General features: G+C 43.4%; 1 protein-coding gene across 1 annotated transcript in view; it reads right to left on the bottom strand.

The window, feature by feature from the left end:
* Window positions 1-2,653: 2,653 nt before the first annotated feature.
* The window catches only part of LOC109873378 (serine/threonine-protein kinase 32A), an 85,698-nt gene continuing 72,474 nt past the window's right edge, over window positions 2,654-15,877 (bottom strand). Inside the window, exons 12-13 of the mRNA XM_031808329.1 lie at window positions 8,498-8,562; window positions 2,654-6,570 (exon numbers count right to left, since the gene is read on the bottom strand). Of these exons, the coding sequence (XP_031664189.1) occupies window positions 6,453-6,570; window positions 8,498-8,562 (183 nt within the window). The 3' untranslated portion in view covers window positions 2,654-6,452. The remainder of the gene's footprint in view (window positions 6,571-8,497; window positions 8,563-15,877) is intronic.

A 15,877-nucleotide genomic window follows, 5' to 3' on the forward strand; every position in this document is an offset into this window, starting at 1 on the left:
ACCAAATACTAATTGAGTGTATGGAATCTTCTGACCCACTGACCCACTGGGAATCTGAAATAAATCACTCTTTCTGCTATTATTCTGACATTTCACATTCTTAAATCAAAGTGGTGCTCCTAACTGACCTAAGACAGGGAATTTTTACTAGGATTAAATGTCAGGAACTGTGAAAAACTGAGTTTAAATGTATTTGGCTAAGGTGTATGTAAACTTCCAACTTCAACTGTATGTGTGCCATTCAGAGGGTGAAATATTTAAGTGGGCTCCCGAGTGGCACAGTGGTCTAAGGCACTGCATCTCAGTGCAAAAGGCATCCCTACAGTCCCTGGTTCGATTCCAGGCTGTATCACAGCGGTCTAAGGCACGGCATCTCAGTGCAAGAGGTGTCTCTATAGTCCCTGGTTTGATTCCAGGCTGTATCACATCCAGCTGTAATTGGGAGTTCCATAGGTCGGTGCAAAATTGGCCTAGTGTCATCTGGGTTTGGGCAGGGTAGGCTGTCATTGTAAATAAGAATTTGTTCTTAACTGATTTGCCTAGTTAAATAACGGTTCCATAAAAAAGTGCCTATGTTATTAGGTGCCAGTTGCACTGTTTTGAGTGTGTCAAGAATGGCAATGGGTTTTTCACGCTCAACAGTTTCTTCTGTGTGTCAGGAACGGTCCACCATCCAAAGGAAATCCAGCCAACTTGGCATTGAAGCATTGAAGTCAACATGGGCCAGTATCTGTGTGGTGCATTTTTGACACCTTGTAGAGTACATTGCCCAACCAACTGAGGCTGTTCTGAGGGCAAAAAGGGGTGCAGATCAATAATAGTACGACGTTCCTAATGTTTTGTATACTCAGTGTATCTCATTCAAGGAAACACCCAGATTACCCTGTGAATGTTGGAAAGTGATGGATCAGTTCAGAGCTCAGAGCCCACCATGGAAGAGTGATGGATCAGTTCAGAGCTCAGAGCCCACCATGGAAGAGTGATGGATCAGTTCAGAGCTCAGAGCCCACCATGGAGGAGTGATGGATCAGTTCAGAGCTCAGAGCCCACCATGGAGGAGTGATGGATCAGTTCAGAGCTCAGAGCCCACCATGGAGGAGTGATGGATCAGTTCAGAGCTCAGAGCCCACCATGGAGGAGTGATGGATCAGTTCAGAGCTCAGAGCCCACCATGGAAGAGTGATGGGTGTTTGTCTTGAAGGGGATCTGGGGAGAAGTTGGCCACAGTCAGAGTTGCAGTGAATGGGAAAACCACATGAAGCATGTAACTGCTGTATTAACAGGTAATGTCTCCTCCTCCGAACACGATTGAAGGTGGGAGAGAGAGAGGTCACATAATGATATCTGGGTTCGCGACTCGAGGACTATAGCTTTGACTTCATATCTGGCAAGATCAACAACTGATACTCCAGCTTTTAGTATCAGGGCTGAGGTAGAACCAAAACCCATCTATATTACAATACCTGTTTGTCCTTCAGTATAGGAGAGTTAATAATCAGATACAGGCAGCACGACTTTGGCTGTAGTGCACTATGACCTAAGCAGCTCTAACCTCTGTTTTTCTAAGGGGTGTAGGAGCTCAGAAATAATGAGAGGTGCATAGCAGTATGATAAACGCAGCACAGGCTACATAAAGGCCTGAAAGTGCCCTAAGACAAAACCTCAGTGCATGCACAGCTTTGAAGCATACAGTGCTATTCACTAAGGAAACAGTGGCTAAAATGGTTCCCCCCCAAATTACTTGTTGAGCTCACCATTCTTTGTACAGATGTAGGATCTTAATATGAGTCAGTTTGCTACAACAGGAAAATAATCCTGCAGCAACGGGACATTTGAATTATTATGTGGATTATAATTCATGGACATTTTTGTAGAGGTTGATTCTTCGTAATGGAAAATCAAGTCTGAAATGTCAAAGTGGAAATTACAAACTTCAGATGCCTTTTTAAACATGAAATACACTACAAGTTTTACATTTCCTGCATTGCGGAAAGTTCTCCTGCAACATGGTAATCAAATTAAGATCTTATATCTGTAACAACAAATACTGGAGCCAAATCTGGAGGAGGAAGTGCACCCAAGCCCTCTCATAAAAACACATCAGACAAACAAATCAAGCCTAAACTGTGCTTCCTGTTTCCACGGGACTACACTTGATTGTATGGGTAGTCTGGGGGGGTGCTATACTTAGCCTATTCTCTTTGGTGCCGTTCTCCAGTGTGTCTCTGTCCCACCCAGTGCTGTGTATGGGTCTGATTTATCACTGTTTTCATCAGTTTGTCCTTTTGGCTCACAGTGATAAGGTCCTTAATGTGTTAGAGCCCTGTCACTCATCCAGATAGCTAGCTGTTAAGGCTACTGAGGGATTTACACACAACATAAGAGTGTTCTAGAGAGACAGAGAGCACACAGCGCACTCTCTCTCTCTCTCTCTCTAGATCATTTTATTGTGGGTGTTCTGTGGTTCCCCTGTGCCAATTCAGGCATAAAGGGCAAAACCAATACTTTAAAAAACAGTACATTCTCAGTAGTGCTTACCTCAGTTCCAACATATCAGTGACACATCATTAACACGGACTCATCCAACCCTCGGCATGGCACAAATACTACCATTGTACACACAATGAGTCGTGACCACATTTTCTTATCCTCATCTTTATTTGAAATAGATTACTGGATTAGCATAGACATAAATAATTTAAAGGTGAAAGGATTTTTGTAAACACCATATTTCAATTCACGTCTTTGACATCTGAGTACAACTAAATCCTGTTTTCTCAGTCTACTGTTGGCAGGGACTAAATAAACTGCCCTTGATGCCAAGGTAAAATGTGTTTAAGTACACTACTCACAAACACCAGGTGGCAGTGTTTCATTGTAGTACATAATAGAAAATTGATCACACACCAAGCATAGAGATGGAACCAATCATAAATGCATTTGTTTATCTACCTGCCATCATTAATTCTAGCTTTTAACCCTCAACTACAGGTTTAGTGTTTAACCTTCAATGACAGGCCTAGTGTTTAACCCTCAACTACAGGTCTAGTGTTTAACCCTCAATGACAGGTCTAGTGTTTAACCCTCAACTACAGGTCTAGTGTTTAACCCTCAATGACAGGTCTAGTGTTTAACCCTCAATGACAGGTCTAGTGTTTAACCCTCAATGACAGGTCTAGTGTTTAACCCTCAATGACAGGTCTAGTGTTTAACCCTCAACTACAGGTCTAGTGTTTAACCCTCAATGACAGGTCTAGTGTTTAACCCTCAATGACAGGTCTAGTGTTTAACCCTCAATGACAGGTCTAGTGTTTAACCCTCAATGACAGGTCTAGTGTTTAACCCTCAATGACAGGTCTAGTGTTTAACCCTCAATGACAGGTCTAGTGTTTAACCCTCAACTACAGGTCTAGTGTTTAACCCTCAATGACAGGTCTAGTGTTTAACCCTCAATGACAGGTCTAGTGTTTAACCCTCAATGACAGGTCTAATGTTTAACCCTCAACTACAGGTCTAGTGTTTAACCCTCAACTACAGGTCTAGTGTTTAACCCTCAATGACAGGTCTAGTGTAGTCTGAGCTATTTCTCTGGCAAACTCATCACCTCGTTTTCACAGGTTATGTACACAACTCTCTTTCTCCCTCCCTCTCTCTCCCATCCCTCTCTCTTCCTCTTTCTCTCAAGACCTCCTCTCTCTCCTTTCTCCTTTCTCTTTTCTCCACTCTCTCTCCCCCATATCTCTCTCTCAATCCCCCCTCCTTTTCTCTCTCACCCTCTCTCTATGTGCTCCAGGAGATGATGATTCCCACTCAGTCAGTAGTGTGATTGGTATGCTCTTGACTTCCCCTCTAGGAAGAGCCAGACAGCTCTACAACTACAGGATTCATACCCACCATAACCACTATACTCCATATAGAGATCCATACCCACCATAACAACTAGGCTACCCTCCCGCCCCATACCCACCATAACCACTATACTCCATATAGAGATCCATACCCACTATAACCACTATACTCCATATAGAGATCCATACCCACTATAACCACTATACTCCATATAGAGATCCATACCCACTATAACCACTATACTCCATATAGAGATCCATACCCACCATAACCACTAGGCTACCCTCCCGCCCCATACCCACCATAACCACTATACTCCATATAGAGATCCATACCCACTATAACCACTATACTCCATATAGAGATCCATACCCACTATAACCACTATACTCCATATAGAGATCCATACCCACTATAACCACTATACTCCATATAGAGATCCATACCCACCATAACCACTAGGCTACCCTCCCGCCCCATACCCACCATAACCACTATACTCCATATAGAGATCCATACCCACTATAACCACTATACTCCATATAGAGATTCATACCCACTATAACCACTATACTCCATATAGAGATCCATACCCACTATAACCACTATACTCCATATAGAGATTCATACCCACTATAACCACTATACTCCATATAGAGATCCATACCCACTATAACCACTATACTCCATATAGAGATCCATACCCACCATAACCACTATACTCCATATAGAGATCCATACCCACCATAACCACTATACTCCATATAGAGATCCATACCCACTATAACCACTATACTCCATATAGAGATCCATACCCACCATAACCACTATACTCCATATAGAGATCCATACCCACTATAACCACTATACTCCATATAGAGATCCATACCCACTATAACCACTATACTCCATATAGAGATCCATACCCACTATAACCACTATACTCCATATAGAGGTGCACAGCTCCAGGTAATAGGATTGGGAAGTGCTGTGGTATGACCCAAGGCAGTCTGCACAGGAGGAGATAAATGCAACTTTTTTTCTCTTTTACAATGATGTTTTTCAGTCTTTCTAAACAATGCCTCCAACGGTTGCTAAATCCACACAAGGCCACAGTTCTTATCTGGCTATTTATTCAAACAAAAACAAACAAACAAGCAGTTAGTTAGGTAACCCCTAAAGCACTTTATTACTGTGCTACTTTTCAATAGCAAAAAATAAATAAACACTGGTGAACTATTCCTTTTGAATTCCCAGATGTTACCTAACTGCTCATTTTGTGTATTTAATAAAATAATAAGGTCGGGGTCCCAAAGAAAAGTATTACATTAAGGCACAACTTTTATAATCGCTGCTTGACCACATTTACAGGTAATAGTCCACACAGTGACAACAAATGAAAAACCAAATAAGAGTACTAATTTTACAACTCTGCTTTCATTGGGCCCTTGAATGACATACATTTATCAAAACCTACAATAATTAGAATATCTGTACCAATAATGGTTGTTATAAAGGTGCCAATAGTAGGTCTGATAACCTGGGACAGGGAAAGCCTTGGATAATATGTAATTGTATTGCAGAAAGGGTCAAAAGACTGGCAAAGCTATTTTCCAAGCACATATTGAACAACAGGATGGTGACTTCAATTAGACTACATATATGATTATCATTGTCTGCATGGGGAAACCAATCAGGTGTCATATACAGTAGTAGCTATACGGCACCCCTATATTAAACAGAAGAGAATTCAGACACTACACTTTGACCTCTACGATTAATGGAGAAGCGTGTGCAAAGCTATTTTCTGTGCGGAACAGACAATAAATATCTATTTATCTATAAATATTTATATCCCAAATGTCCATGTCAAGTACCCGTCATCTTGGTTTGCTTGAGAGGCACAAGTGATGCCTAACGTCATCACAGAGACTCATTAAGTAAACTCTGTCTCTGCTGAAGTCAGTGGTTCCCTTTGTATTCCAAGAGGAATCTGTGGTTGGTGTCTTGAAAACAAAGGCAGTATATCTCATCTCTAATTATTATTCATTTTTTGTGAGGCAACTTACACCCCCTTTCTCTGTTTTCATGTACTGCAGACATAGTACCCTATTTGTCAACATCAGGCTTCATTTTCTTCCTGGCCTAAGCCTCAGCTTAGCAGGCATGGTGGCTGTATCCTGTCTGTCTCTGCTTCCTGTTGGGTTGGCAGGAAAATCATTTTCTGGGCCTGGCTGACTTGGTGGAGGGAGGGGAGCTCCAGGGGATCATGGTGCATCAGGCCAAGTCAGACCAAGTCAGGGTAGGGCAGAGTGTAAGAAGGGGTGACCACTGAGAGGCCACATCCCTGGGCTAGGAAAAGAAGAACGAGCCAGGGTCTGTCTGTCTGCTCTAGGTCAGGTGCCACTCACTCTGTAAAGTAGTAGTCTATGTGACCTCCAGCAGTCTGGGTATAGTGGCTGGCTGTTGGGGAATGTGTCAGGGTTAAAGGTCAATCTGAGTGCCTACACCGGCCGGCGGCAGAGGGAGAGTGGGAGATTGGGTGTTGATCTACAAGCTGCGGCCAGATACACATAGCGACTTCGGGCTAAAGCCGTAGTCCACTATCCTGATATGTAGGCTGCCGGGTCCACGTTGTTGTTCTGTCCGTCTTCAATAGCCTTGTTCTTCTCTGTCGTGGTGAGGCCTGTTGCTTCTGTTCCCACTACAGCCTTCTTTGACCTATCAGGTGAAACCCACAAAAGCTAGATGTTTTGCTATCTGGTATTGATATGTAAATCATGTTACATACATTCAAGTTGCTCAGCAGTAGGGGACACATACAGGATTCATTATCGCAACCGTTGCTGTAAATATGTCATGTTGACTGACTGTGGCCAATACTTTGCCTTCAGCCATTTCATTTAGGCCTAACTGCTCTGCCGATTTTATTAGAAGGATGTAACAGTTCTTTGGCAACCCACATTGAAACTCATAAGTAGAGGACATCAAATCTGCACAATTTTTTAAAATAAATCGGGGGCGACAGCAGGTGCCACATTTTGGTGTTAATGTAGGCCACCAGGTTTAAGAACACACATATATCTCTGTAGGACATATCATGATTGTTCTCAGTAGACTATATATCTCTGTAGGACATATCATGATTGTTCTCAGTAGACTATATATCTCTGTAGGACATATCATGATTGTTCTCAGTAGACTATATATCTCTGTAGGACATATCATGATTGTTCTCAGTAGACTATATATCTATGTAGGACATATCATGATTGTTCTCAGTAGACTATATATCTCTGTAGGACATATCATGATTGTTCTCAGTAGACTATATATCTCTGTAGGACATATCATGATTGTTCTCAGTAGACTCTATATCTCTGTAGGACATATCATGATTGTTCTCAGTAGACTATATATCTCTGTAGGACATATCATGATTGTTCTCAGTAGACTATATATCTATGTAGGACATACACCACCGTTCAAAAGTTTGGGGTCACTTAGAAATGTCCTAGTTTTTGAAAGAAAATCAATTTTTTTTGTCCATTAAAATAACATCAAATTGATCAGAAATACAGTGTCGACATTGTTAATGTTGTAAATGACTATTGTAGCTGGAAACAGCGGCCCATTATCAGCAGCCATCACAGCCATCACTCCTGTTTTGAACATCAACAGTGAAGAGGCGACTCCGGGATGCCTGCCGTCTAGGCAGAGTTGCAAAGAAAAAGCCATATCTCAGACTGGCCAATAAAAATAAAATATTAAGATGGGCAAAAGAATACAGACACTGGACAGATGCACTCTGCCTAGAAGACCAGCATCCCGGAGTCATCTCTTCACTGTTGATGTTGAGACTGGAGTTTTGAGGGTACTACTTAATGAAGCTGCCAGTTGAGGACTTGTGAGGCATTTGTTTCTCAAACTAAACACTCTAAAGTACTTGTCCTCTTGCTCAGTTGTGCACCGGGGCCTCCCACTCCTCCTTCTATTCTGGTTAGCGCCAGTTTGCTCTGTTCTGTGAAGGGAGTAGTACACAGCGTTGTACAAGATCTTCAGTTTCTTGGCAATTTCTCACATGGAAGAGCCTTCATTTCTCAGAACAAGAATAGACTGACGAGTGTCAGAAGAAAGTTATTTGTTTCTGGCCATTTTGAGCCTGTATTCGAACCCACAAATGCTGATGCTCCAGATACTCAACTAGTTTAAAGGCGGACAGTTTTATTGCTTCTTTAATCAGGACAACAGTTTTCAGCTGTGCTAACAAAAGGGTTTTGTAATGTTCAATTAACCTTTTAAAATGATAAACTTGGATTAGCTAACACAACGTGCCATTGGAAAACAAGAGTGATAGCTACTGATAATGGGCCTCTGTATGCCTATGTAGATATTCCATTAAAAATCTGCTGTTTCCAGCTACAATAGTCATTTACAACATTAACAATGTCTACACTGTATTTCTGGTCAATTTGATGTTATTTTAATGGACAAAATATGTGCTTTTCTTTCAAAAACTAGGACATTTCTAAGTGACCCCAAACTTTTGAACGGTAGTGTACATAGTGAGTGTTCTCAGTAGACTATACAGTGTATATCTCTGGTAGGACATACAATGAGTTCTCTCATTAGAAACGGAGTGTCCGACCTTTCTCTGTTGAAGATGAGGAAGTCCCTCTCCACATTGTCCAGGCGCTGTTGGAGCTGACCGTTCTGGGAAATTAAAAGGTTTACAGGTTTAAGAACACACACACACACACACACACACACACACACACACACACACACACACACACACACACACACATACACACACACACACACACACACACACACACACACACACACACACACACACACACACACACACACACACACACACACACACACACACACACACACACACACACACAGAGAATCTTTTTTAAGACAGTAAAGATTATCCTATGACCCAGATAATGGTTGTTGATACTTGGGACAAGAAGGGGGAAAACAAGCACTGTAGAAAGATTAATGAAGTTTTGCTCATTTTAAAGGACAGCCAGTATCTCTCTCAGAGGCCCACTTGCCCTACACTGAAACAGTGTCACACATTTAGTGATGTTAATCACGTGAGAACAACAACATCTCCGTGACAACCTATCCTGGCAGCCTTGCCGGTGTTATGACAGTTTCTCGCCCTCTCTGGGCACTGGGTTGGTGTTAGGCAGACTGCTTGGGCCAGATTGGACCTTAGACGACTCCCACCGTAAGTTTCTTGTCCCCCTGTACAGGCCTGGCAATCAGCCTGGAGAGCTAGTACAGGTGCTTTCACAGTGGGGCGCCAGTCCCTGGCAGACAGCCAACAAGAGAAGTGGAGCACGGAGAGAGAGAGAGAGAGAGAGAGAGAGAGAGATAGAGAGAGAGAGAGATGGGGTGACATTCACACAGAAGCCTTGTTTATACATTGTGCCCACATTGTCAGGAATATGTTTACACATGGTATCAAAATGTGTCTCTTATCCGCCCACTGTGTCTGCATTGTGACCACATTTACCTGTCACTCCCTGTAAGCAATTTATTTGACAGCTATTCTGTCAAAATAATTCTGATTTATTTTAAGACAGATATTGATGCTATAAGTCAATGGTGCCACGTGTCAATGATTTTAGAAGGCAGGACAATGACGATTTAAATGGTTTCACTGTCCAGATCCGTCTACATTTGTAAGATATCCAGACACAATGAGTGCCTGACTACCTACGAAGGTGGTCAGGAAGATCTGAACTCAATCAGAACACAATGTGTCTTTTAATCATCTACACCTGTCTGGAAATGTGGGCACAATAAGAATGTGGACAAGATCAGGACAAAGGATGCATCTTAGAACCAGGTATAGAGAGAGACAGAGTGAGATGGACAGACAGAGAGAAGGAAGAGAGACAGAGGGAGATGGATAGAGAGAGAGAGGGAAGAGAGACAGAGGGGGATGGATAGAGAGAGAGGGAAGAGAGACAGAGGGAGATGGATAGAGGGAGAGAGGGAAGAGAGACAGAGGGAGATGGACAGACAGAGAGAGGGAAGAGAGACAGAGGGAGATGGATAGAGAGAGAGAGGGAAGAGAGACAGAGGGAGATGGACAGACAGAGAGAGGGAAGAGAGACAGAGTGAGATGGACAGACAGAGAGAGGGAAGAGAGACAGAGGGAGATGGATAGAGAGAGAGAGGGAAGAGAGACAGAGGGAGATGGACAGACAGAGAGAGGGAAGAGAGACAGAGTGAGATGGACAGACAGAGAGAGGGAAGAGAGACAGAGGGAGATGGATAGAGAGAGAGAGGGAAGAGAGACAGAGGGAGATGGATAGAGAGAGGGAAGAGAGACAGAGGGAGATGGATAGAGAGAGAGGGAAGAGAGACAGAGGGAGATGGACAGACAGAGAGAGGGAAGAGAGACAGAGGGAGATGGACAGACAGAGAGAGGGAAGAGAGACAGAGGGAGATGGACAGACAGAGAGAGGGAAGAGAGACAGAGGGAGATGGATAGACAGAGAGAGAGGGAAGAGAGACAGAGGGGGATGGATAGAGAGAGAGGGAAGAGAGACAGAGGGAGATGGATAGAGGGAGAGAGGGAAGAGAGACAGAGGGAGATGGACAGACAGAGAGAGGGAAGAGAGACAGAGGGAGATGGATAGAGAGAGAGAGGGAAGAGAGACAGAGGGAGATGGACAGACAGAGAGAGGGAAGAGAGACAGAGTGAGATGGACAGACAGAGAGAGGGAAGAGAGACAGAGGGAGATGGATAGAGAGAGAGAGGGAAGAGAGACAGAGGGAGATGGACAGACAGAGAGAGGGAAGAGAGACAGAGTGAGATGGACAGACAGAGAGAGGGAAGAGAGACAGAGGGAGATGGATAGAGAGAGAGAGGGAAGAGAGACAGAGGGAGATGGATAGAGAGAGGGAAGAGAGACAGAGGGAGATGGATAGAGAGAGAGGGAAGAGAGACAGAGGGAGATGGACAGACAGAGAGAGGGAAGAGAGACAGAGGGAGATGGACAGACAGAGAGAGGGAAGAGAGACAGAGGGAGATGGACAGACAGAGAGAGGGAAGAGAGACAGAGGGAGATGGATAGACAGAGAGAGGGAAGAGAGACAGAGGGAGATGGATAGAGAGAGAGGGAAGAGAGACAGAGGGAGATGGATAGAGAGAGATAGTAAAAGACAGAGAGACATACAGACAGACAGAGATGGGTACAGTAGCTTGCGAAAGCATTCACCCCTTGGCATTTTTCCTATTTTGTTGCCTTACAACCTGGAATTAAAATTGTTTTTTTGGGGGGGTTTGTATAATTTGATCTACACAACATGCCTACCACGTTGAAGATGCAAAATAATTTTTTTTGTAAAACAAACAGAAGTAAGACAAAAAAAAGAGAGAACTTGAGCGTGCATAATTATTCACCCCCACAAAGGCAATACCTTGAAGAGCCACCTTTTGCAGCAATTACAGCTGCAAGTCTCTTGGGGTATGTCTCTATAAACTCTGTGTGTATAGCCAAGTTATTGTTACTCATTGCTTATTTATTATTACTTTTCTATTATTTCTCTATTTTGTTTCTCTCTGCGTTGTTGGGAAGGGGACGTAAGCATTTCACTGTTAGTCCACACATGTTGTTTAGGAAACGTGACAAATAAAATGTGATTTGATCTCAGTGTGTGTTGCTTTACTGCTTACTCTCCTGTACAGATGCTAAGCACCACCTCCCACACCCAAACATGGGAACAGACAGGCAGACAGACATACAGATAGACAGGCAGACAGACATACAGACATACAGCCAGACAGGCTGACAGACAGACATAAAGACAGACAGGCAGACAGACAGACATCCAGTCAGACATACAGGCAGACAGACAGGCAGGCAGACAGGGGTGTGATGGGGTGAGCTCTCCACCTGGGGAACAAGGATCCCTTGGGGAGCCAACAAGGTAGCCAGGCAGAACAGCACGGTGCTGGAAACGACAGTGGGCCCAGAGAGAGACTGTAAGAGCCAAAGGTATAGCTTGCGAAGGACAGTCTGTGAATAGCATTATCACTTAACCTGTGGGTAAATCTCTCCCTTTCTGCTGTTAAATGGGAGTTCAGAAGTTAATTATGCCCTGCTGTTTGATAAAAAGTGTCATTTAACACTTTACAAAATGAAACCTAGAGGGACTTTTCTGTTGGCTGATTGCCATGCTGGTAGAGACACAATTAAAGTCAATGTATATTTCAATTGTACAGCTATAGGCTCAAGACAGCAATCAGTAACATCATTGTGTATAATAACTATTCCACTTCTGTACTGTGGGTTCTGACCATCTGGGATTCTCTCTTAGTTATAGAACCAGACAAAAACTACAGTACCACTGAATACTTCAACACATCAATATCAAAGTGTTGATCAGAACTGACAACTATTCTGATCGGGTTCATTGAGGGTGAAGAGAAGGGAAGTGACAGCAGTTAAAGTGACATGATCATAGAGTTTAGCGAGGTTGGGAGGATGGAGGATGGAAAGATGGGCCTATTTATGCTGTCCCCAAGAAAACACGAGTCCAATTCCTCACTACATCGTCTGTGATTTAATTCAGCTAATTATACTGTTCATTATGGTTTCAACAGCAGCCAGGATTCAGAAGGGAAAGAGAGAGGGAGGGCGGGAGGGAAGAGAGAGAGAGGGAGGGCGGGAGGGAAGAGAGAGAGAGGGAGGGCGGGAGGGAAGAGAGAGAGAGGGAGGGCGGGAGGGAAGAGAGAGAGAGGGAGGGCGGGAGGGAAGAGAGAGAGAGAGGGAGGGCGGGAGGGAAGAGAGAGAGAGGGAGGGCGGGAGGGAAGAGAAGAGAGAGGGAGGGCGGGAGGGAAGAGAGAGAGAGGGAGGGAGACAGAAGTTAAGAGGATGAGAGCAAGGCAGAAAAAGGAGAACAGAATATGGGGAGGAAGAACTAGAGAGGGGAGGAAGGGGAGAGGAGCACAGAGAGGGAGAGAGAGAGAGAGAGAGAGAGAGAGAGAGAGAGAGAGAGAGAGAGAGAGAGAGAGAGAGAGACTGAGTTAATGAGCCAGCAGCAGACTGGGCCAGACATTAGGGCAGTGCCCCGCCTGCCTTTCATACAATATTGATCTGCACTGCTTAAGAAATGGGTACACATTATGCACATCCCCTCTCTCTGTCTCTCTCTGTCTCTGTCTCTCTCTGTCTCTGTCTCTCTCTCCCTCTGTCTCTCTCTCTGTCTGTCTCTCTCTCTCTCTGTCTCTCTCTCTATCTCTCCGAACTTTAGACAGGAGAAGTGTATGTCCTCCCTCCACTCAACATGTGGCCCCTCGTAAACTAACACACACACACACACAATGCTGTTTTCCCATTTTAGAAAGGTATGGAAGAAATGAATGCTTCACTGGTTTGGTTTAAAAATACATTCAGTGAAGTGCACTTCCAGTTAGAAGTCATTTATGGAGGGAGTATTTTTACATTTGACATTTTAGTCATTTAGCAGATGCTCTTATCCAGAGCGACTTTCACAGGATCAATTAAGGTTAAGTGCTTTTCACCTAGTCGGCTCTGGAATTCGAACCTTTCTGTTACCTGCCGCTCACCATGTTTTTAGTATGGTTGACAAAATGGAACTGGGAGGCCTACTGCTTGAGGTTTCATTTCCAAGATGGTGAACAGTATTGTTAGAAAGTTATTAGACTTCAAAACTATGGAGACATTCCGTTGGTGTGAATGAATCTTCTTGTCTATGTCAAGTGTCCTTGTGCACTGCTAGTTTTACAGTGATGTTACATCGGTGGTGATAATTGGACAAATATTTACTTGATTCTGGGTAGTACTGTGGCGGTCATGAAATTTTGTCAGGCAGTTTTTGTCATGCAAAATACTGCCGGTCTCACAGTAATTGACACAGTAATTAACATAAACACATTTAGCATCTCCAGGCCTCCACAAACCTGAAAGACGTTGATGCAAGCCTTTGGAACGTTTACATTTAAAAAGTATAATACATCTATTTAATACACACCATCACAATAAATACATTGCTTATTTTAGGCAGGCAACATTTAGCAGACAATATACTTTATTCCTAGTTATACTTGATTCAGTGCTTACTGAGGTATAGCCTACTGTGTCAACTGAAATGTCATTTTAGGAATGCCCTTCTATGTGGTATGCCTACAATTGGTAAAACACAAACAAAAGACTCCCAGTCTGGACAGGACCAAAAAAAGACATCCAAAAGACATTGACGTTGGTCAGCGCTTACTGCAGTGTAGCCATATCTGCCCGCAATGTCATTTCATGAATGCCCGTCCATGTGATAGGGCCACTGTTTGTAAAACGGGCCGTTGCATTGGCTTTATTAGTCCTGATTCCTGTGACTAATACATTTGGCTCTTTAAGCTTTGAATATCAGCTATCCAACTTTATCAGGAGTTATCCTGTGACTATTTGCAATGTGTTGACACAATGGGAACTACAGAAGTATTGCATTTTTTTCTACGATTAACTTTAGCTCGTAAGAAAGGTATGGATACAAACTTGAAAACACTGATCATGACCATTTAGACCACGGGGATGAAACTCCATATTGTTTCATTTGACCTGTACTGTTTTTAGAATATGATGTTTGTTAACATTCCAGCACATGTTTATGTTAGATTATCTTTTATACGGGATGTTGGTGGAGCGCTGCAGCGAACCGTCTCTCCAACAGAACACTGGAGAGGTGCACTGGGAATGGACAATATTCATATTTTGCTTCCCTGCCTTTGACAAAGTGGGCACTTCTTCTCACAGTGCGTCTTGATCAGTTTAGCTCAGAAAATCCTGCCCTCGTCCATCTGCCTAAGAGTCAATTTATGCTTGATCCGAAAATGTGGTCGGAGGCGCTGTATGAATGGTGACGCGATGGCCAAACTGAGCTCTGTGCCTCTAGAAATGGTGTAACAATGTGGAGGGCTCTGTATAGCTCCACATTGACATGATTGGTTGACCGTAGGTGGGGGCGGGAGGTCCTGTATGAACACAGACTTGCTTCCTTGACAACTTCCTTCACAGCAGCTCTGCTCAACAGTTGCGCAATGCTCCGTGAAACGCAAGAAGTATGAACGCCCTGACTTCTGCAGAGGCTACACAGCCAATGCAGACATCAGATTTACCATGCAGCGCCTGTAATCCTCAGGCTGCCCCTGAGTGCACATACGAAGTGAGGGTGTTGAGGGTGAAAGGGATCATTTGAGTTATTTGAGTTATTTGGCAACTTTAGTTGTAAATGATACGGACTTTAGAAATCAAAACATATCAAACCAAATCAAATCCAATTTTATTTGTCACATGCACATGGTTAGCAGATGTTAATAAGAGTGTAGTGAAATGTTTGTGCTTCTAGTTCCGACAATGCAGTAATAACCAACGCATAATCTAACCTTACAATTCCACAACAACTACCTTATACACACAAGTGTAAAGGGATAAAGAATATGTACATAAAGATATATGAATGAGTGATGGTACAGAACGGCATAGGCAAGATGCAGTAGATGGTATAGAGTACAGTATATACATATGTGATGAATAATGTAGGGTATGTAAACATTATATTAAGTGGCATTGTTTAAAGTGGCTAGTGATACATTTTTACAATATTAAAGTGGCTGGAGTTGAGTCAGTATGTTGGCAGCAGCCACTCAATGTTAGTGGTGGCTGTTTTAACAGAGTGTGGCCCTCGGAGTGTGGTGTCAGGAAAATAACCTCACACTCAACGTCAACAAAACAAAGGAGATGATCGTGGACTTCAGGAAACAACAGAGGGAGCATGCCCCTATCCACATCGACGGACAGTAGTGGAGAGGGTAGAAAGTTTTAAGTTCCTCGGCGTACACATCACGGACAAACTGAATTGGTCCACCCACACAGACAGCGTGGTGAAGAAGGCGCAGCAGCGCCTCTTCCACCTCAGGAGGCTGAAGAAATCCGGCTTGTCACCAAAAGCACTCACAAACTTTTACAGATGCACA

The sequence above is a fragment of the Oncorhynchus kisutch genome, linkage group LG28, assembly GCF_002021735.2.
Source record: "Oncorhynchus kisutch isolate 150728-3 linkage group LG28, Okis_V2, whole genome shotgun sequence".
Lineage (NCBI taxonomy): Eukaryota > Metazoa > Chordata > Actinopteri > Salmoniformes > Salmonidae > Oncorhynchus > Oncorhynchus kisutch.